Source organism: Phoxinus phoxinus (genome assembly GCF_949152265.1).
Source record: "Phoxinus phoxinus genome assembly, chromosome: 5".
NCBI lineage: Eukaryota > Metazoa > Chordata > Actinopteri > Cypriniformes > Leuciscidae > Phoxinus > Phoxinus phoxinus.
The window spans coordinates 3,607,895-3,630,203 of NC_136880.1; the positions used below are offsets into that span (position 1 = coordinate 3,607,895).

A 22,309-nucleotide genomic window follows, 5' to 3' on the forward strand; every position below is an offset into this window, starting at 1 on the left:
GCTTTGTGGAAATGAATGGTTTGTCTTTTAATTCATGCAGAATAGACCCGACGGTTCCTTGAATCATCTGAGGGTGGGATTTTAGACCACATCGGTTTAGGACAAATGCTATGATGAGTCGGAGATTGGGTTTAAATAGTTTGCATGTCAGTTCGTCAAAGTGAGTATCGAAGAAGTATGTTGGTGGTTCATACAGGCAGATATGTTGCATTTGACTCGGATGATCCGTTGCACAGCCCTCACACTCCTCCTTCAGTTTGTCGTCGATGAGATGTTGCAACAGTAGCACTACCGTGGCTTTTACAATTTTGAATCCAATGTCGCTGAAACATCCGTCTGTTGCGTCGAAGCCGGGTTTAGCAGCAGAATCGCTTCCGCCACACAGATCAGTCAGGAAAGTCAGGTTACGATGTCCAAGCCCTGTGCAGAATTTATCCAGCCATGCTTTATTATCGGACTTCACGGATTCGTCTGTTAGAATATTATCAATAGCATTATCATCAGGATCGGCAATACCATAGTTGAAAGAGTCACCGCAACTATGACCGTACTCTGAAACTGTGTCTTGAGACATGGCTTATAAAGAGGAACTATGAGGAGGGATCAGACTTACCTCGTTTTATAATGGCTGTAGTAAATGGGCGGGGCCGGTGACTGGTACATCCCGCTGCGCGGACATCTCAGGATGGAACAGCTGCACTTTAATTTGATTGTATCCATTATGCATGTCACACCACTTGAACATTTTGTTTATCGATGAAAAAAGTGTACTCAGCATAGACATGTCGCTCCATTTGAACAAAAATTGCATAGCATACAGATTATGATGCTCATTTTGTAGAACCGTTCCTGAACGCTGACAAAGCTTTGTCTTATCTTTGCAACTGAATATGTAAACACATTCATCGTCTTTCTTTTTAGTATGATCCCCGACCACACGGTACCGAACATTCGAAGATTCCCCATCCCACTCGGCGACGTACAATGGGTCGTTTCCAACATCTTTCAAATCTTTCCAGACGCAGGTGTAAAATAACGTCCAGTCTTTATCAGGAAATACCAGACAGGGGTCTTCCCCGGGTATAAATTCGTCGGTGCCGTCGGTAGTGTAGAGCGTGACGGCTCGAAACTTTTTACTAAATATGTAGCCAAATACCCGCTTACTACTCATCAAAAATTCCCCTCTTTCACTGGTCGAATTTTCGTGGAGGAACTTTGTCAAACTAATATCCCCGTGACCCTTTCGTGGAGCCATCATCATACTTGCCGCCATCTCTTCATCCATTTCGCTCTCTGGGGTTTTAGGTAAGTCTAAACAAGCCATGTCGATGTGTTTCACCACGCTTATCTGTTTTGCAGAAATGCGATCGACTATTTATACCCCGCTGAGAGACCATCAGACAGACATCGGTATTCCAAATATTCCATGAAAACATTCCTATCAGTCGCACAAGCAGATCACTATCATAAACAAACAACCATAAACATTCCGGAAACACACATGTCAAAGGTCACCCACCTGTTGGTCATAAAACCCCCAAATATGGACATTTCCTGTCATAAACATATGTCATAAGGTCATAAATCATATTTTGACACAAGCTGCCCCATATAAACTACTAATGTCCATAATGTTACCAGACTTCTATATTAGTGCAAATAGGTTCCGTACTCACAAACTTCCCAATGCCTCATTTTATTAGTACTCTTAAGTTTATTAAAATAACACTTGCCTGATGGGTTATGCTACTGCTAGACCGGACATTGACGTCACTTCGGTGTGTTGAGAAAAGTCAGTAAAAGTCCCTTGCAGAACTCACCAGTGCCATCACACTACATCCTTATGCTTTGCTTTCTGCCAGGACTTTTACTGACTTCAGAACAGTGAATCATTTTGCCACGAAATTGGTTTAATTGATTTAAAGCTTTGAAAAGCTTTGTTTGTATTCAAATAAATGTGAACAAAAACAAAACAAAGACTTGACTGAGAAACAACAGCAGTCACCAACAGCAGTCACAGGGAACAAAGCCAGACAGAAGACAATGGCAACATGAAGGCAGGGCTGTACGCAGGACTTTATAAAGACTGAGGTCCCAAAATTGATGTTGCTGTGGGGGTTTGGGGGACATTTTTGATTTTCCTGATCTACACATGTGCAATTTAAGGTGTTTGAAGGTTAAAAAAAAATTGATATCATTAGCTTTAAAAGCATGTCAGTGGGCAGTAGCATACATTATTAGTCAAGCAGAAAACAGATTCTTAAACATGAGAATCAGATTAATAATCTTAATAATAATTCGTTACATTTATACAGCGCTTTTTTTAGGTTAAATGTTGCAATGAATGATCCACACTACAAAATTGAATGCATAGATGTTATGCTTATTGTGGACAAAACACAATCACTTATTCCAAACAGGAATGAGAAATGATTCAATTATTATTTTGCATAGATGTTACATTTCAATCAAACGCCAATGCAATCCTTCTGTGTCCAGAGGCATATGAGCAATATGTGTGTGCATCAAAGATCAGCTTCAGCAACTTGTTTCTTTCCTGAATTAATCAATGTTTTTGGACTAATCGGTTCAATTAATGGTTCAGTTGCTCACTCATAAAGACAGTCACGTGTCGCCCCCTTCTGGCTTAATGATGCAAGTTACACAGACAAGTGGAGTAATACAGTGAACGTCTCGGTTACGTATGTAACCCTCGTTCCCTGAGTACAGGGAACAGAGACGTGTCGTCGGGGAGTTCCCTGACGAATTGGGATCACGCTAGGGAGACCAAATGCCTACGAGAGAATTAAAACGAGCCAATGAAAATACCAGCACGGGTATGAAAGGCGGAAGCAACGCATGCATAGTGCTTTTCGCTGAGGAGCCGAACGGTGTCCAGTCCTCCGCGAAGGTACAGAAACATGGCGAAGGGACGACACGTCTCCGTTCCCTGTACTCAGGGAACGAGGGTTACATACGTAACCTAGACGTTCCCTTTTGTCCTGGGAACTCCGACGTGTCGTCGGGGAGTTCCCTGACGAATTGGGATCCCTAATAAAACGCCATGGTGCTGGCCCCTTCCAGCGCCCAGCTAAGCTACCCTGCAGCAGTTTCTGAATAAGTTGCGGGAGCTAGCTAGGAATCACACTGCTGTTCCACAAGACCCGCTCAGTGGATATTGGATAACACTGGGAAACGTGCCCTAACCCCCCAAAAAAAAGGGAAGGGAACACTGCGGAAGTCCCAGCCTGCCTGAGGAAGGCCTGGAATACACATATGTACTAGCCCAGTGGGATAGTGAAACATATGGCAGTCCCTGAGGTGGTCCCATCCGAGGAAGTGGGAGCTAACTCAACAGGGACGACAGAAAGAGTCTGTCTAGGGGAAGACACGGCTGAACTGCTCGTGGCATCAAGGGTCACAGTAGAGACCACTAGAGAACACCCAGTCTACTAGCAACTCCACTAGAGGTAGCAGACCTGGCGCTGGCGGTCCGCTACGCCAGGCACCGGAGGGGTGATGGAGGAACTCACGAGGCTCACCGACATTGGGCACCAACGGAGCAAAAAACGCACATACCTGGCCGAAGCGCAGGATGGCGTAGCAAGTCGACACAACCTATTCCCTCGCACCACTGGCCGTAGCGAGCACTCGGGAGGAAACAGGTTCCACACGCAGGCTATAAAACCTAGCGAACGTGTAAGGTGTCGCCCAGCCCGCAGCTCTACAGATGTCTGTCAGCGAGGCGCCTTGAGCCAAAGCCCAAGAAGCGGCAACACCTCTAGTGGAGAGAGCACGCAACCTGGGAGGACAAGGCTCACCCAGAGACTCATACGCTCGGGTGATAGCATCCACTAACCAGTGAGCCAACCTCTGCTTGGAGACAGCCTTCCCCTTCTGCTCCATAACAAACAAAGAGCTGATCTGAGGTCCTAAGCTTTGCGTTCTGTCAACATAAACCCGCAGGGCGCGGACGGGACAGAGAAAAGCTAGGGCTGGGTCTGCCTCCTCCTGGGGCAGCGCTTGCAGGTTCACTACCTGATCCGCGAAGGGGGTGGTAGGAACCTTGGGCACATATCCAAGCCGGGGTCTCAATACAACATGAGAAAGGCCCGGCCCGAACTCTAGGCACGATTCGTCGACCGAAAAAGTTTGCAGATCCCCGACCCTCTTGAAAGAGGCCAATGCCAACAGGAGCGCTGTCTTATTGGACAGGATATTAAGATCCACTGTTGACAAAGGCTCAAAGGAGGACTTTGAAGAGCTCTGAGCACCAGAGCTAGGTCCCAAGAGGGTACAGGGTGCAAAACGCGAGGTGGATTTAACCTCCTAGCACCCTTAAGGAATCTGATGATCAGGTCGTGCTTCCCCATAGATTTACCCTCTACTGCATCGTGACCTGCGGCTATTGCAGCAACATACACTTTGATGGTGGAGGGAGACAGCCTTCGCTCCAACCCATCTTGCAGGAAGGAAAGCACGACTCAAATCGGGCCAGTTCGGGGGTCCTCCTGACGGGAGGAACACCAACGACGAACAGGTTCCACTTCAACGCATAGAGGCGCCTCGTAGAGGGGGCTCTAGCGGAAGTGACGGTGTCTACCACTGCCTGTGGCAGACCACCTAAAACCTCTGCATCCCGTCCAGGGACCAGACATGGAGTTTCCAGAGGTCTGGACGCGGGTGCCATAGAGTGCCCCGTCTCTGAGAGAGGAAGTCCTTCCTCAGAGGAAAGCAGCGAAGGGGGGGCTGTCGCGAGGAGCATGAGTTCCGTGAACCAAGTCCTGGTGGGCCAAAACGGCACCACTAGAAGGACCTGCTCCTCGTCCTCCCTGACCTTGCACAGAGTCTGTGCAAGGCGGCTCACTGGGGGAAACGCATACTTGCGCCGGTCCCGGGGCCAGCTGAGAGCCAGGGCGTCCGTGCCGAGGGTCCCCTCGGTCAGGGAGTTAAACCACTGGCAATGGGTCGTGTCTGGAGAGGCAAACAGGTCTACCTGTGCGGCTCCGAAGACACTCCAAATCAGCTGGACCGCCTGGGGATGGAGTCGCCATTCTCCTGGCAGGGGAGGCTGCCGTGAAAGCTCGTCTGCCACACGGTTGAGCGCCCCTGGAACATGAACGGCACGAAGCGACCTCAGATGCTTCTGACTCCATAGGAGGAGGTGGGAGGCGAGTCGCAACATACGACGGGAGCGTAGACCACCGGGATGGTTCATGTACGCAACGGTCGCAGTGCTGTCCGTACGGACCAGTACGTGCTTGTGTCTGAGAAACCCCTTGAGGCGACACAAGGCTAGGCGTACTGCTTGCAACTCTAGGCAGTTGATGTGCCAATGCAGCTGGGGTCCCGTCCACAGACCCGAGACTGCATGCCTTTGTACGTGGCGCCCCACCCCATGGCAAAAGCATCTGTGAAAACCACAGCATGCCTGGACACCTGGACTAAGGGCACTCCGGCCCGAAGAAACGCAGGATCTAACCATGGGGAGAAGGTTTGGCGGCAGTGCGGGGTCACTTTGACCCGGAACGTGCCGCTCTGCCATGCCCACCTCGGGACTCGATCGTGACGTCAGCGCTGAAGCGGTCTCATATGTAACAGGCCGAGCGGCGTTACTGCGATATGCCATATGCCCCAGGAGCCTCTGAAATTCTTTCAGTGGAACCGCTGTCCTGCCTCGAAAGGACCTAAGGCAGGTGAGCACTGACTGGACGCGTTCCTCCGTGAGGCGCGCAGTCCTAGTGACCGAGTCCAGCTCCATACCGAGATAAGAGATCCTCTGCACGGGGCAGAGTTTGCTCTTGTCCCAGTTGACCTGAAGCCCCAACCGGCTGAGGTGCCGAAGCACCATGTCCCTGTGATCGCATAGCGAACGCCTAGTTCTCTCATGGGAACAATGGCCACCTCCGCGACTTTCGTGAAGACGCGGGATGACAGGGCCAGCCCGAAGGGTAGGACCTTGTACTGACACGCTCGGCCCTCGAAAGCAAACCGTAGAACCGGTCTGTGTCGAGGAAGAATCGAGACATGAAAGTACGCATCCTTCAGGTCGATCGCTGCAAACCAATCCTGGGGACGGATGCATTCGAAAATGCGCTTCTGCGTGAGTATTTTGAACGGGAGTTTGTGCAGGGCCCGATTCAAAACTCGCAGGTCCAGGATTGGCCGTAACCCACCGCTTTTCTTGGGTACAATGAAGTAGGGGCTGCAAACCCAGACCTCATCTCGGCAGGAGGGACCGGCTCAACCTCGTCCTTCGCCAGCAGGACGTCGATCTCTTTCCCGCTAGACAGGGGCATCCACTGACTGCACACGGATGAGTGGATGCCGCTGAACTTGGGAGGCCGGCGTGCAAACTGAATTGCATAGCCGAACCGGATTATGCGGATGAGCCATTGGGACGGACTCAGAAGCGCTAGCCAGGCTTCTAGAGACCGCCCCAACGTGCCCAACCGAACCACCGGCGTACCCGCAGAGGGGCAGCGAGGTGGAAGACAGGGACCCGGCTCTGGTGGCGTTGTAGCGACCAAGAGCGGGGTCTGGGCGCCGAACTCGACACCAACCCGCTTCCACCGGGGGGCAGACGGCAGAGAAGGCCCGCGGGCGTTCTGCTGCGGGCTGCCCGGTGGCGAAGGGAGGGGGAGAGACGAGGAACGAGGCCCTGACTCCTCGTGTCCTGGTCTCTGCGCCTCCGGGCCCAGCTGCAGACTGGAGCGACGCAGCCGAGGCTGCGTCACTGCTATCTGCGAGCTGGGGAGAGGGGAGCGGGAGTGTCACCGTTCAGGGCGGCGCACACTGCCATTCTGACCCTCTCGGACGGAGGAGACAGGTCTTATTTTACTGCCAGTCCCGACCGTGAGGGGAAACTAGGAGCGAGGCCCGGGGGCCTCGAGTCCTGATTTCCGCCTCGTCGCCCAGCGAGAGACAAGAGTGACAAGGCCGTAGCCCTCACTGTCATCTAAGCGCTGGGGCCCGTGAGTGACTCAGAGGAAGTGAACTGCACAAAATTTGGGTACCGCTGACTGGATAACCAGCGGCGGAACAGAAACGAAATTCTCCACCCGGCCCTCCCCCGGGGGAAGGAGTGGTGATAACACACACTCCCGAAGAGCAGATATCACATACTCTGGGTCGGTCATCTCAGGGTCGTTTCCCATCCTCTTGCTGAGGGGAAACAAACCCCGAGCGGGCTGGTTTTAAGGCGCTTCTGGACCACCAGTGTGGACATCGTCTGCCCGAGGGCCAGCACTGTGACTAATCACGGTCAGTCACAAGCGCAGCTCCACCCCGAGTCAGAACTACCCACGTGCACTGAATGTGCAGGGGTAGTGAGAGAGGAAAAACTTGTGCAGATTTAGGCATGTTTGGCTTGCCATATTGGCACCAAAATGCTTCCATACTGCCGAAATTTTTCACACTCACCCAGACACTTTAGAATAGCCCAGAAAAGTGTAGCTGTCAAGTCTGAATCTTCAGCATGAGAACCTACTATTATAGTAGGAACGCAGCATCATTTTCAGAGTATAACAGCCCTCTCTCTGATGTAGCGATCGACATCTGTCCTCCCCTGGAGCCCCGAATGAAATGCTTGGTCCCCCATGAGAAGGACCAGAATCCCATCCGAAAGCCTCGACGGCACACGTGAAAGGGGAGACGAACAACGTGCCGACGTGGTCATGCACTCATGAGAGAACATAAACCATCCACGAACGCAGTCTCAACACACTGATTAGGCATGTGAAACAGTGATCGTGGCCGTCACCAGGCATGTAAGACAGTGAACGTGGCAATCATTTCGATGACACACGGCACGCTGGGCGCTCAAGCCTTCAGGCAAGGCGAACAACGTGCCGACGTGGTCATGCTCTCATAAGAAAGCATAAACCACCCACGAACACAGTCTCAGCATGTTTGCGATGCGCTAGAGGAGTGGGAAGCTCGTGAGGGTCTTTCACCAGACAAGACATTCCGCACTGTAACCCCCTGTAATCACCAAATGCTCATTAGCCAAAGTAGTCCTCTCCTTTTTAGAAAAGGAACTAGATTGGGGAACAAGCAAAAGGGACTCAACCTCGTAGGGGTACACGAGTCTCGACCGCGCATCTAGAGCGCCGAATGACGCGCACTGGGTTGCCGTGACAACCCGCGCTGTCAGCCGGCGCTCGACGGCACACGGAGCGGCTCAAGCCTTTACGTGAAAGGGGAGACGAACAACGTGCCGACGTGGTCATGCACTCCTGAGAGGACATGAACCACCCACGAACGTAGTCTCACACACTGATTAGGCATGTGAAACAATGAACGTGGCCGTCAAATGAAGACAGGAAACGATCGCATCCAGAAACACACGAGTGAAACGTCATCCTGAAAAGGACGCGATCTTCACTCGTGTTGCTCTTTCAGGAAGAAAGTACTCTCTCTATTGTGCTGAAGCACACAGGGACCCAACGCGGCAGCACAGCGGGGAAACTGCAAGCCCGCTGTGCGCACTCAACCGTTTACCAGCTGTGAGAACAGCTTTTGAAATAACACCGTGTAAACGCAGCCTGCAAACAGGAATCGCGCGGTCGCTGAAACGCCGTCTCACCAACACAGAGAGATCCCGTCCCGAAACAGCAGACTCGTTGAGCGTGAGATACAATCTTAAAGCTCATTCACTCAGAGAGGACACAACCGGTCGGCTCCGAAGCTAAAAGCACTATGCATGCGTTCCGCCTTTCATACCCGCGCTGGTAGGCGGGCTGCGGAATGCATTCTTGCATGCCAATTTTCATTGGCTCGTTTTAATTCTCTCGTAGGCATTTGGTCTCCCTAGCGTGATCCCTATTCGTCAGGGAACTCCCCGACGACACGTCGGAGTTCCCAGGACGAAAGGGAACAGTCCCAGTGCTGATACTGGTGAAGTATTCAAACACATTCGAGGTATACAGATATATATTTATACAATAATACTATTATGGAAATATATTTAATAGGTGCTTGTGCTGTTAAATTGAGTTAATAGTTTCCGCTGTAATAGCAAAGAACATAATATCTGTGTTAAATATGAATCCATTGTAATAATGATAATCTCACCCTGGGCACAGTAATATCTGCTCTTCCTCTCTCATCTTCATCACATTCTCTCTTTCTTCTTCTCTCAGTCTCCTTATCTTCACCTGTATATCTTCCCTTCCCAAAGCTGAGCTTTGATTGATACAGTCTTTGCAAACTGATTATTTCTGTCTGTTGTTCATAACTTCTATCGTAAAACAGCTGTTTAGTTTCGCTGCTAACATCATATATCACACTTTATGACCGTTAACTGAAGCGGGTCGTGAAGCGGCGCTGGAATTCGCGCTCGACTCGCAGCTTCTGTGAACATAAAGCCCGTCTACTTTGACTTGATTGGTCATCTAAAACATCGGTTCCCAACAGGGGGGTCGCGGCCCACAAGGGGGCCTCAGCGAGCTCTGTGGGGGGTCGCGTCATATTTTGAAAAGTTGAGCAATGAGAAGTCCTTAATTTATTTATATAATGAGCGAGTTCATCATGAATCCATTTTCTAATCCATGTTTTTGTCTTATCCTGAATCACTATGGTACTCCTATAATAAGTGTTTACATTGGGACTATTTTACACTGGTTCGGATCGCTGCCGCTGCGGAGTAGCACAGGACCTGCGTGACTCGTCATAGACGTACACAGAGAGAAGTAGTTCCGGCTACAATGTTCTTCCGAAAGACGCATTATTCTGTTAATAAACGCAAGTTTATTGTCGCTCGCTATAGCGCCAAAAGCGTAAAAAATAAAGCCTCACATTGAAAAAGCCTCACAAATAACATGCAAGTATTTAGGTCCCAGACAGCAGTCATTTAGTAATAGCATATTCTTTCTTTTTTTACCTACACACCAGTGTGAATATTTTTATTGCGTTTGAAATAGGGCCATTTATAGGCTTACGTTTTTAAATTACAAAGGGCCTACTGATGTTTTTGTTATTGTATTTTCAATATTATAGGCTATTATTTGTGCTTAACCCCTTCCTCTGCACCCTCAATTTTGGCAAGTGATGCATTCATGACATAGCCAAAATAAAAAGATTTCTGCTCAGAACTCATTCTGAATTAGGGTGACCACCCGTCCCGCTTTGCGTTGTACCGCACAGCATTTTCACCCCTTGTCCCGCACGTCGCATATTGAGAAAATGTCCCGCATTTTCATCAGTCTGTTGGTTTTTAATTATCATATTAAGAAAACGTTCATGCGTTCTTTTGCCTTTTTAAGAAAGCATTTTAAATATTATTTTTGCGGCATAGTTTTCCACCTATATTTAACAGCGCTTCTTCAGAAGTACAAACACAACAGCCGTTTTTTAAATCCTATCCAATGGTTGAGAAGAAAGGAGTAAACACGGTCACTAGTAGGTTGTGACGGCTGTCAATCAAAACGTGGACCGCGGATTCGTTCCATGTGTTCCCTGTCAGAAAACAGATGGATAATTAGGTTAATTTTAATTTTTAATTGTGGTTGTCTAAAAATATGAAAGTTTTTGGTTTAATATATTCTTAACATATAAGACTGTCAATGTAATTTCATGTTGTTTTATATTTTATTTATTCATTGTTTATTTTGTTGGATTTTAGCTGGATTTGGTCAGAACTGTTTCAAAAATAGTGATCTGCATGATGCCTTTGGGCTCAGTGATGCTGAATTTAAATAACATGTAAAATAAAGACATGTATGTTACATTGTAATGTGGTGTTTTCTGGAAGGGACTAAAGAACAAATAATTTTTTATCAGCTGAAAGGCGGAATACAAATGTTTTTATTAAGTTAGATAGACGTTATGTTTTAGCGTTGGTAACGTCCCACATTGTCCCACACAAACTTATAATTGTCCCACATTTGGTTCGTTTGATGGTGGTCACCCTATTCTGAATAGACACATAACCAACATATATTTAGAAAGCCAACCCTTGAGAGTTTACAGTTCAAGACTCAAAATTCATCAAACTGTTATAAATATTGAGATATATAAGGTCAAACATAAAACAAAAACAACAAATATTAAGGATATATTTATTAAATGTATAAAATATTTTTTTAAATGTAGGATATCAACTTATAACCACAACTAAAGTGTAGCTACAAGTGTGGTCATGCTTCATTTTAAATCTGAGGATGATATCACTAAAAGTATGCATTTTATGAAGCCTATTATAAGGTCTTATCATGGGAGGCTTTAGAGAAGTTTTCATGGGAGGCTTTAGAGATGCATTTTTAGATATGTGTATTGCCCTATAAATACCCATTTACAGTCTTTGACTAATGTCTGGCGAGGAGAAATGGCCCATTAGTGTAAATTGACCAACATTTAACACTTCTGCCAGTGAGAGACTTAATCTTCCATTATTCTTTTATTCTTATTCTTTTGTTTGAGATCAGCCATAATAGCCTGCATTCCTGTGTTATTTGCTTGGTCATCTAAATCTGTCATCCCACTAATACAAGTAATACATATATTATCTTCAGTCTACGAGCAAAAAAAAAACTGTTCTTGAAAATTCTTTTAAAAAAAATATTGTATGGAATAACGTTAGTCAAGCTCATGTAGCAGGTGCATTTAGCTCAACATGTAGCCTCAAGCTAAATGGCACAATATAATTTATTAATATTACAGTTTTACTTAAAGCTCACTTTAAAACACCATCGAGTATTTGAATCATATTCCGGTCGCGGTTTAAAATGGTTTCAAGTGGAAAAAATATTTTGAAATATGTTTTATTTAGCATTTTATACGAAGCTAGGGGCTATCTTTACTAGCATGCATACTGTAAACATTCTTTGTTCCTATACAATAACCAAAATCGAACAGACAGCACATACACAAACCAGATGACTTGAATCCTGCTTTTATTAGCTTGTTTTAATCACACAAAGAGATGTTTAGTTGCGTTTGCCTCGTAGCTCAGAATGAGGAAGTAAACAGACAGCGCGCGTCAGTGAATAAGCACAGCCTTTTGGTCACGTTGAACACGTGGATGATTGACAGATTTAGAAACGAATCATATCGCGCTGATGTCATGGTTTACTGGAGTCAAGAAGAGTAGAGTCATCGCTAGCTCTGTTAGCTGTTTTTAGCATTTTTGATCGCTTATTTCAAGTATATTTGAATAGAAATGTGTTTCTGCATTATAAAATATTTTAAAAAAATGTCATAATAATTCATTATTTCTCCAAATGTGCGCACCATTGGACTAATATCCCTCGCGGATCGTGGATATTGTATGTATATGAACACAAAATAAACCGGAGATGAGATGAATGGCTGCTGTATAAGTGATGATTTCTATTCCAAATAACGAACGTTACAGATGAATTATTTTGCACTCCTGGGATAAATTAAGAAATTAATGTCACTGAAAACCAGTTTAATTATAAACAGTGGTCAAATATCGAAGCTGGAGTTTTAAACCATCCTAATAAAGCTAATATTGTCCAGATTAAGTAAGAGTGTGATTTTTTTAACTAGTAATAAAAAAAAATAAAAAAAAATCAGGATCACCAGTGGTCCTTGCTGAGGAAGGGGATAAACATATCTGGTTATAGTAAAGATACCGTTTGTTTGAAAACAATATATTTTGTCATTCTTGCTGCAAGCTTACAAGAGCGATAATATCATTAAATGTGAAGGGGGCCCTAAAATATTTTCTTGGGAAAAAGGGGGTCTCAGACAAAAAAAGGTTGGGAACCACTGATCTAAAACATTGTGACATTTATCGTGGTGATGTGCAATGTCATTACAGCACCAAAGTAGAGTTAATATTAGCCAATTATTTCACGACCTTCATTATATAGACCATATATAGCCCCTTTCCAGCGCTGCGCTCGTTGTCTTTTGACTTCCGGTCTGCATTTCACAGCGATCTTGCGTATTTATGAATGAACGTTTTAAAATCTTCCCGGTCTACTGACATTTGTTAAGACATCTGCTTAAAACATTACCATGCTCAAGATAACTTTCATTAATTCTACAATAAGTGAATCCACTTCACCAGCTAATTACTCCAGGACAGCGATGCCATAGAAACATGGACGTCAGTTTTGTTTGAAATGTGCTGGGGACAGAGACGCTTTCGGAAGTGCATTTTCAGAAGTGCTGGGTACAATGACGCATTCATTTTTCTCTTTCACGCATGTCATGTTTTGAAAGATGATGCCCTGTAGCTTACTAATGTAAATAATAAAAATGTATACAAAAATGTGATGGTGACCAAGCCGGAACCAAAATTCGGCGCAGAGTTCCCCCGGGGGAGCACTTCCGGGGTAACACCAGGCCGGTTCCGGTTTACCGTCATGGCCGGCCTCAAGAGAAAACACGGAGAAAAATTATTCACAGCTGAACGAAATTAGAGTTGATTACGGTGGCAAACAAGAGCGTGTACATTTGGAGAGGATAAAAGAGGAGCAGTTGAAAGAAGAGGGAGGTGAAAAATAAACGGCGATGTACGGAGAGTGAAGGACTGGTCAAAAGCGAGCGGACGGGCGAGGGAGAAAAATGTCCCGGTGAGTGTGAAGATCGTCATTTATGAAGAGTTAAGTACCCAATTCCAGTTTGTTGTAAAAACCTTGTGATTGAGTTATGGAGGCATTGTGACCTATCGGAAGAGCTGCAAGAGGCCCAAACCCACTGTGAGGTATTTCTAGAATTGCAGTGCTTATAAGTTGAAGTGTTCACGTGTGCATTGTGGAGGGATTGCTGTATACACAAGTGTGAAGAATATTGAACCACTCCGTTCACTCTAATTTCCCCTGGGATCATCCAGCCCCGGGTGGGGTGGGGAAGCTTATCACCCGACTGTGTTACAGGAACAGAGATAGCCAGTCAGTCACGCCGCCTTGAATTCGCTGACCTCGAAGACCGTTACTTCCTGAGCTCCCTGGTGGTTTCAAAGACCCTCCATCTCGGGTACTTCAGCTCTACTGCTGTGTTACAGAAACAGAGATAGCCAGTCAGTCACGCCGCCTTGAATTCGCTGACCTCGAAGACCGTCACTTCCTGAGCTCCCTGGTGGTTTCAAAGACCCTCCATCTCGGGTACTTCAGCTCTACTGCTGTGTTACAGGAACAGAGATAGCCAGTCACTCACGCTGCCTTGAATTCGCTGACCTCGAAGACCGCTACTTCCTGAGCTCCCTGGTGGTTTCAAAGACCCTCCATCTCGGGTACTTCAGCTCTACTGCTGTGTTACAGGAACAGAGATAGCCAGTCACTCACGCTGCCTTGAATTCGCTGACCTCGAAGACCGTTACTTCCTGAGCTCCCTGGTGGTTCCAAAGACCCTCCATCTCGGGTACTTCAGCTCTATTCCTGTGTTACAGGAACCGAGATAGCCAGTCAGTCACGCCGCCTTGAATTCGCTGACCTCGAAGACCGTTACTTCCTGAGCTCCCTGGTGGTTTCAAAGACCTTCCATCTCGGGTACTTCAGCTCTACTGCTGTGTTACAGGAACAGAGATAGCCAGTCACTCACGCTGCCTTGAATTCGCTGACCTCGAAGACCGCTACTTCCTGAGCTCCCTGGTGGTTTCAAAGACCCTCCATCTCGGGTACTTCAGCTCTACTGCTTTGTTATAGGAACAGAGAAAGCCAGTCACTCACGCCGCCTTGAATTAACTGACCTCGAAGACCGTTACTCCCTGAGCTCCCTGGTGGTTTCAAAGACCCTCCATCTCGGGTACTTCAGCTCTACTGCTGTGTTATTGGAACAGAGAAAGCCAGTCACTCACGCCGCCTTGAATTCGCTGACCTCGAAGACCGTTACTTCCTGAGCTCCCTGGTGGTTCCAAAGCCCCTCCATTCTCAGGTATTTCCGCTCGATTACTGCATTGAGGAGACAGAGAAGGCCTGTTCTTCTTGTTGCTGAGTCACTTACCTGAAGGTCCCTTTGCCTGAGCCCCTGAGTTCCATTGCTGTCTGGAAGGAGTAGAGAACGTCAGCCCTCACGTCGTATGGAGTTATTCTCCTGGAGATCCTCGTAGTCCTCTGAGCTCCACCGTTGCTCTAAGGAAACAAAGGAAGCCTGTTACTTATTTTGCTCTGATTCACTTACCTGAAGGTCCCCTTGTCTGAGCCCCTGAGTTACATTGCCGTCTGGAAGGAGTACAGAACGCCGGCCCTCACGTCGTATGGAGTTATTCTCCTGGAGATCTTCGTAGTCGTCTGAGCTCCACCGTTGCCCTAAGGAAACAAAGGAAGCCCGTTACTTATGCTGCTTTGAGCCACGCATCTGAAGGTCCCTCTCCTTCGGACCCTTGGAGTCCCACTGCTGTCTTGAGGAGACAGAGGAAGTCACCCGTCCGAGGGCCCGTGGGCGTTGAGTAGTTGGAGTCCCACGGTTGACTGGAAGAGTGGAACAAGTTTTAGCCTCCAGGCTAATGTTCTTTTAAATACGTTTTAAGATTTAATAAAGACCAATTACTTACTTTACCTTGTGTCCGGCCTTGTGGTGTTCCGTGGTGTAGCTCCTCGGAGTGGTAGTTGGTACGGGTGGTGGTTCCTCCCCACCCCCGGCCTGTGACAAATGCATAGATCCGCCTATTTAATGTGTACCTTAATGGTCCAGTGGCAGAACTTTCACCAAGCCTGTCAGAAGTTCTGGCTTCTAATCCGCATTCGTATATATATATATATTTTTTTTTTTCTCATCAAAACCGAATATGTTCATCAGTGGTTGTATATCAAGCAGGGACACGTTTGTGTTGAGAGTCTCCGCAACGTATTGAAGTGCGCATATGGAAGTAAAATAATGCCAAATGATTTTGAAATAAAAAGCCTGTTGAATTGCACTACTTGAAAAAAAAAAATGCATTGCATTAACCATGCTTGCATTGTTGTATTTTTAGGGCTTGCATTTTTATGGGCTGAAATTTAACATGGATGTATATTTAAGCTGTGAATATTTAAATTCAAAACATTTCAAACACATTTTCATTAATAAAAATGCAATAATCCATATTCACCTTTCATATTTCACTTCCAAAATATTCAAACTGTTTAAAAATACAACCTATAATATTCAACAGGCAATATTCGGTCCATTTTATTTCGCTTTACAAATTCGCTTCCACAAATTCAGTGGTTCAAATTTGACAGTAAATTCAACATTTCCATCCAGGAACTGCAGGAAAAGCAGTAGATTACCGAGCATAATCTCCATCTGCTGTTAGTCGACCTCACCAGCAGGGGGCGCAAGCGCGTGTTGTTGACGAAGACCAGAGCAACAGTTAGAGCAAGGCATTCATTCATAAAAACTGATTTATAGAAATGTATGTGTATTTGTGAATATTATGAAGGCTGTTTTTATGTGTATTGCTCAGAAAAACACAAAAATAACCCATTTCTACTTATTTGGTAATACTTATAAGTGCTTTTATTATTTTCAGTGATGTGCAGCCTGTACATATCTGTTCACATCTCAAAAAATGTGTTTTAGGGGGTTTCATGACCCTTTAAAAAATAATATGAAATGAATGTGTAAACGAACATAAAGTAGTATATTTAAATGAGCAGTGTGTAGTCTTTCTCTGTGTTACCTGCATCTGGATATCCCTGTTTATTTGTCAGCAAAAGTCTGCTGGGTGAAGCTAAACACGCTAGTTGATCATCATAAATCTGATTCATTTTCTTTTCTCTTTCTGTCTTCAGTCTGAGTGATTGCAGTATTACAGAGGAACAGAGTCTCATCCTGACTTCAGCTCTGAGCTCAAACCCGTCACACCTGAGAGATCTGGACCTGAGCTGGAATAAACTAGGAGACTCTGGAGTGAAAAACCTCAGTGATCTACTGATGAACCCACAACTCAAGCTGGAGAAACTACAGTTAGTGTCATTATACTGTACAGCAATTACAGTGTGACTGAAGTTTATTTATCTGAAGACAGCAGGGCTTATGTTTCATTGTTTACAGCAGTGCACTTTCTGGGGTTTCCCTATTGCTCACATTTTATGTGTTTTTATCTAGATAGTAATTGTTTAACTTCCAGCATTTGATACAATGTACTGATTGTGTACATGCAGAAATCTGCCTTTTCAACAGAGAATAAAGAAGAGAGACGTCAAATAAATAGTTAAAATGAAAGGGAAGAAACCGTGTCTTCCAGCGCACAGAACTAGTGTGACTGGGTTTCAGAACAGACTTCTTTTCTAGCTTTAGTTAGTGTGTAATGTTGCTGTTTGATCATAAACAACATCTACAAAGTTACAACGCTTAGAGTTCAAAGCAAAGAGATTATCATGACAGAATATGCTTTTCAATGACTAGAAGATAGTCAACTCCACATCAGCTGCATAAATTCATCAACTAACCATTCAGAAATGTCCTGTTGCTTCTACATGTTGTCACTTCTTCTTGAGTCTCTCCATCATTGTCTGACTGCGGTTTGAACACAAACTAAAAGTTTTTGAAATTTCCAGTGTGTGTGTGTGTGTGAGGTAAAGGGACACAAGCTGTTGAAGCTCCGCCCCCTGTGCAGCTCATTTGCATTTAAGGAACAGACACAAAACTACGTATTTTTGCTCAACCTCAAAAAGTGACAACTTTAACATGCTATATAAACATATCTGTGGGGTATTTGAGCTAAAACTGCACATACACACACACACACACACACACTCTGGGGACATCAGAGACTTATTTTACATCTTGTGAAAAGGGCATTATACCGCCCCTTTAAAGATTGCATCAGCCAATGAGATTGCGCATTTAGAGTTAAATCCCCCTTGTACTTTCACGATTGGTTGCTGATAAACAGGAAATGACCATATTTGGATCCGACAGCGTTGTACAGGAGAGAGAGAGCTTTCTAACGGTGTGTGTGATGACAGGGAGCAGACAGAGATCGCGGAGCAGCGGATGATTTATAACACCAACTTTTGTTGAATTAATGAGAAATCTACACACGCAAACAGACAAAGTGCAGTAAAATAAAGACATAAATGTGTATTTCTGACTTTTTTCCACCACAAGTCTGAAAGAAGACATGTTATTGAAGACAAATATCCCAAAATCTCAAAATTGACCAGTGAATAAACCTGATGTTTTTGCCTGCCGTGTCTCTCCTTAAACTAACACACTTTATTCTCAATATCTCAGTGAGTCTGAGTTCACATTATATTTCTGCACACATTTTCACCGTAGTATTTTGTGATCTGGTGAAATAAAGATGAAGATCTCTCTTCCTCTGTCTGCTTTATTTGCTGATGAAGATGATGTGACGTTACAGAATAAACAGTTTTCTTTTCTCCTGTCTTATTTTCTTCTCTCTCTGCTAATGTAGGTTAAGATACTGTGATATGACAGATGAAGGTTGTTCTGATGTGACTTCAGCTCTGAACTCAAACCCGTCACACCTGAGAGATCTGGAGCTGATCGGGAATAAACTAGGAGACTCTGGAGTGAAAAACCTCAGTGATCTACTGATGAACCCACAACTCAAGCTGGAGGAACTAGAGTTAGTGTCATTATACTGTACAGCAATTACAGTGTGACTGAAGATTATTTATCTGAAGACAGCAGGGCTTATGTTTCATTGTTTATAGCAGTGCACTTTCTGGGGTTTCCCTATTGCTCACATTTTATGTGTTTTTATCTACATAGTAATTGTTTAACTTCCAGCATTTGATACAATGTACTGATTGTGTACATGCAGAAATCTGCCTTCTCAACAGAGAATAAAGAAGAGAGACGTCAAATAAATAGTTAAAATGAAAGGGAAGAAACCGTGTCTTCCAGCGCACAGAACTAGTGTGACTGGGTTTCAGAACAGACTATTGGACACTAAATGCTGCTGTAGCTCTTCAATAAGATGATCATCATAGATGTGAACTATTGTTATTTCTCTGTCTTCAGTCTTTATAGATGCAGTATTACAGAGAAACAGAGTCTCATCCTGACTTCAGCTCTGAGATCAAACCCGTCACACCTGAGAGATCTGGACCTGAGCAGGAATAAACTAGGAGACTCTGGAGTGAAGCACTTGTGTGCCGTACTGAAGGATTCACACTGTAAACTGGAGAGATTGAGGTCAGTCACGTTCACATACAAGAATCAAAATGCTTAAAATCACTTCAACAGTTTAAGGCGAGACACTACAGGTGAATAGGGTAAAATGTGTAACTAGCAGATATCACCATGAAACTTTCCCAGTTGATTGCCTACATTAAGATGAGAAAAATATTTATTACAAGTTTTCTGTAATTTAATGTTTAAATATGCAAATTAGGCATTGTCTAATTAAATATGTGCTAATTTGCATATATTTAAAAAAAAATATCCGAGTATTGGATAAAGCCAGGTTCAAAATTCTTTTTTTATTGTGTTCACATATTAGATGGGGGAAAATTACAGAGGGATTTATGGATATCTACTTTTGTTATCCTGTAAATCAGAATTATACTGTGAATAGCCTTAAAAAAATCAATTTTCGCCACGTTTTTTGGAATAAAATGTTATATAAATCAGGCAAGGAATGATATATTTACAAATCCCTCTGTAAATGTCTTCATAATATAACTAGGCACAAGACTGGAAGGTTTGGTGTATATCGGTGCGACTGAAGTGGAGATTTCAGACTTAATACACTAGGAGACTCTGGAGTGAAAAACCTCAGTGATCTACTGATGAACCCACAACTCAAGCTGGAGAAACTACAGTTAGTGTCATAATACTGTACAGCAATTACAGTGTGACTGAAGTTTATTTATCTGAAGACAGCAGGGCTTATGTTTCATTGTTTACAGCAGTGCACTTTCTGGGGTTTCCCTATTGCTCACATTTTATGTGTTTTTATCTAGATAGTAATGGTTTAATTTCCAGCATTTGATACAATGTACTGATTGTGTACATGCAGAAATCTGCCTTTTCAACAGAGAATAAAGAAGAGAGACGTCAAATAAATAGTTAAAATGAAAGAGAAGAAACCGTGTCTTCCAGCGCACAGAACTAGTGTGACTGGGTTTCAGAACAGACTATTGGACACTAAATGCTGCTGTAGCTCTTCAATAAGATGATCATCATAGATGTGAACTATTGTTATTTTTAAACTAAAACACTTTATTCTCAATATCTCGCAGTGAGTCTGAGTTCACATTATATCTGTGTAAAATTCTTCACATTCATGATTTGTTTGTAAGATAATCTCTCTTCCTCTGTTTGTGTCTTTCTAGTCTATATGGCTGTGGCATTACAGATGTTTCTTCTCTAACTCAGTCTTTGACTGACTCAAAAGCACTGCAGTTTTTAAAAGAGCTTGAGCTGAGAGGCAATAATATAGGAGACTCAAAGCAGCGGCTCAGAGACGAGCTACGAGACTCAAACTGTGTCCTGAGGTGAGGAAACATCACTCTGAGATATTAAAGACATCTTCATTTTCCTCTGATATGTGAACACACCTTTCAAACATTCGTGAAAGGAAATTATCATTCAGCTTTATTGCAACAAAGGGTTTGTGTGAGAACACAATGTGAAGTTATTGAACTGTCGAACACACAGGAGGAAAGAGAACAGAAGCTCACGGTCACAGCTTTACACATCAACACCTGCTTTATGAACTGTGTCAGTAGAAGTGAATCATTTCAGTGTGAAAACAGACTTGGTCAGATTGTAGGAAAGCGCTGCACTCCTGCTAAACTCAGTGCAGGTCCAGCTTCAGCTCACAGGAGAAATGTCTCTGTCTCCAGTGTGTTTTTACTGGGACGACCCACACGTCACACTCCTCTACACTTACTTTACTCTCAGTGATTTACTAAGAGCCGACAGACATGTTTAAACTAGAGGACAAGCGGCTTTAACTAAAGGTGTGTGTTTAACTCAAAGTAACATTAGTATTTGCTCCCTGTGGTTTATTCCATACGCCGTACACTCATTAGTTTCTCCTTTACAGAGACTCAATGGGAGTCGCACACACACACACACACACACACACACACACACACACACACACACACACACACACACACACACACACACACACACACACGTGAACATTATTCAGGTTTTACATCTATTATGTTTAAAAACACAAATATATATGCAGATCATGTAAAGTCAGTAATTAATCTGATTACAGGAATTCAATTTAACTTATAAAAAAAAAAAAAGTAATTTAAATATAATAATTTTCTCTTCTGTTCCACTTTACAGAGTAGATGAAGATCACTGACTGATAGATGTGTTATATCATCATGAGGAGCAGAAACCATCAGGAGATCCACAGAAGAGTCACTGCTGTCTATGAGGAGAAATAACTGTGTGATTAATGTGTTTCATACAGGAAGAAGAGACTCAGACTTCACAGTTCAATAAAGCAGCATGTGTGTTAGCATGCGTATTAGAAACATGTGATATTGAATGATTAATGTTGGTTTATTATTCAGCCAAATGATGGTTTAGTTGTAATTAAAGGTGAACAGAGGAAGAAGCTCAGATGAGTGTCCGCAGAAATCTCCACTATCAGGCCTGCAAATATAATCATGTTTGGGTTGAACTCATCCATAATTATTAAAATATTTCTAATCATAAACGTGATTGTCAAGTATTGCACATAAATGTTTCAAAGATATAAAGTTTACATGTAACTTTTAAACATTTACATTATCTCTCTAACACAGAATATGTTTATTGTTATTGTTTTATTGTATATGAAGTTAGTTATGTGTGTGTCTGATGCACAGATCTACAGTGTATTGTCTTTGTTCTGTGGAGTCTCTTCTCCTCTACAGACCGACTAAACATGTTTACCAGTTAACAGCATTTGTGTGTCTTTCACTCGCTCCTCAGACAGCAGACGGATGTGGGCCACGGCAGGCAATGATGCGGCACTGCAGGCCTTCTTATGGCCCGCACAAAATGTGCGTGAGCCGGAAGTGACCCACGTGTAAAATGGCAAATATGGCCCAAATATTTTAAATCACTCGTGGGTCTTTTTAGGCAAAGATGCGGCGCTCATGGCAATGTGTAATCTGAATATAAGCCTAAAGGCCCATATGATAAATCATGAATATGGCCCTAATATCACAAACCAAATGTTGGCCGCCTATGGCAGAAATGTGGCACAATCGACAATGACTAATCTGGGTGTAAACTGAATATGGCCCACATATGTTGCAGCAAATGTGGCCCAGTTATCTTAACACATATCTGGGTCAGTTTTGGCAAAGATGAGGGACAGTAATCACTGTGAATCTGAATGTGAACCTAAAGTGTCCCACACATGACATGGCAAATATGTCCTGGTTACATTGCTGTGGTGAGCAGGACGAGGTCGAGG

General features: G+C 44.3%; 1 protein-coding gene across 1 annotated transcript in view; it reads left to right on the top strand.

Annotated features, from left to right (window-relative positions):
- LOC306998037 (NACHT, LRR and PYD domains-containing protein 12-like) overlaps positions 1-21,862 on the top strand; it is a 90,978-nt gene extending 69,116 nt beyond the window's left edge. Inside the window, exons 14-19 of the mRNA XM_079611769.1 lie at positions 16,689-16,866; positions 18,320-18,493; positions 18,892-19,009; positions 19,639-19,693; positions 20,208-20,369; positions 21,184-21,862. Coding sequence (XP_079467895.1) covers positions 16,689-16,866; positions 18,320-18,334 — 193 coding nt within the window. The 3' untranslated portion in view covers positions 18,335-18,493; positions 18,892-19,009; positions 19,639-19,693; positions 20,208-20,369; positions 21,184-21,862. The remainder of the gene's footprint in view (positions 1-16,688; positions 16,867-18,319; positions 18,494-18,891; positions 19,010-19,638; positions 19,694-20,207; positions 20,370-21,183) is intronic.
- The last annotated feature ends 447 nt before the right edge of the window (positions 21,863-22,309 follow it).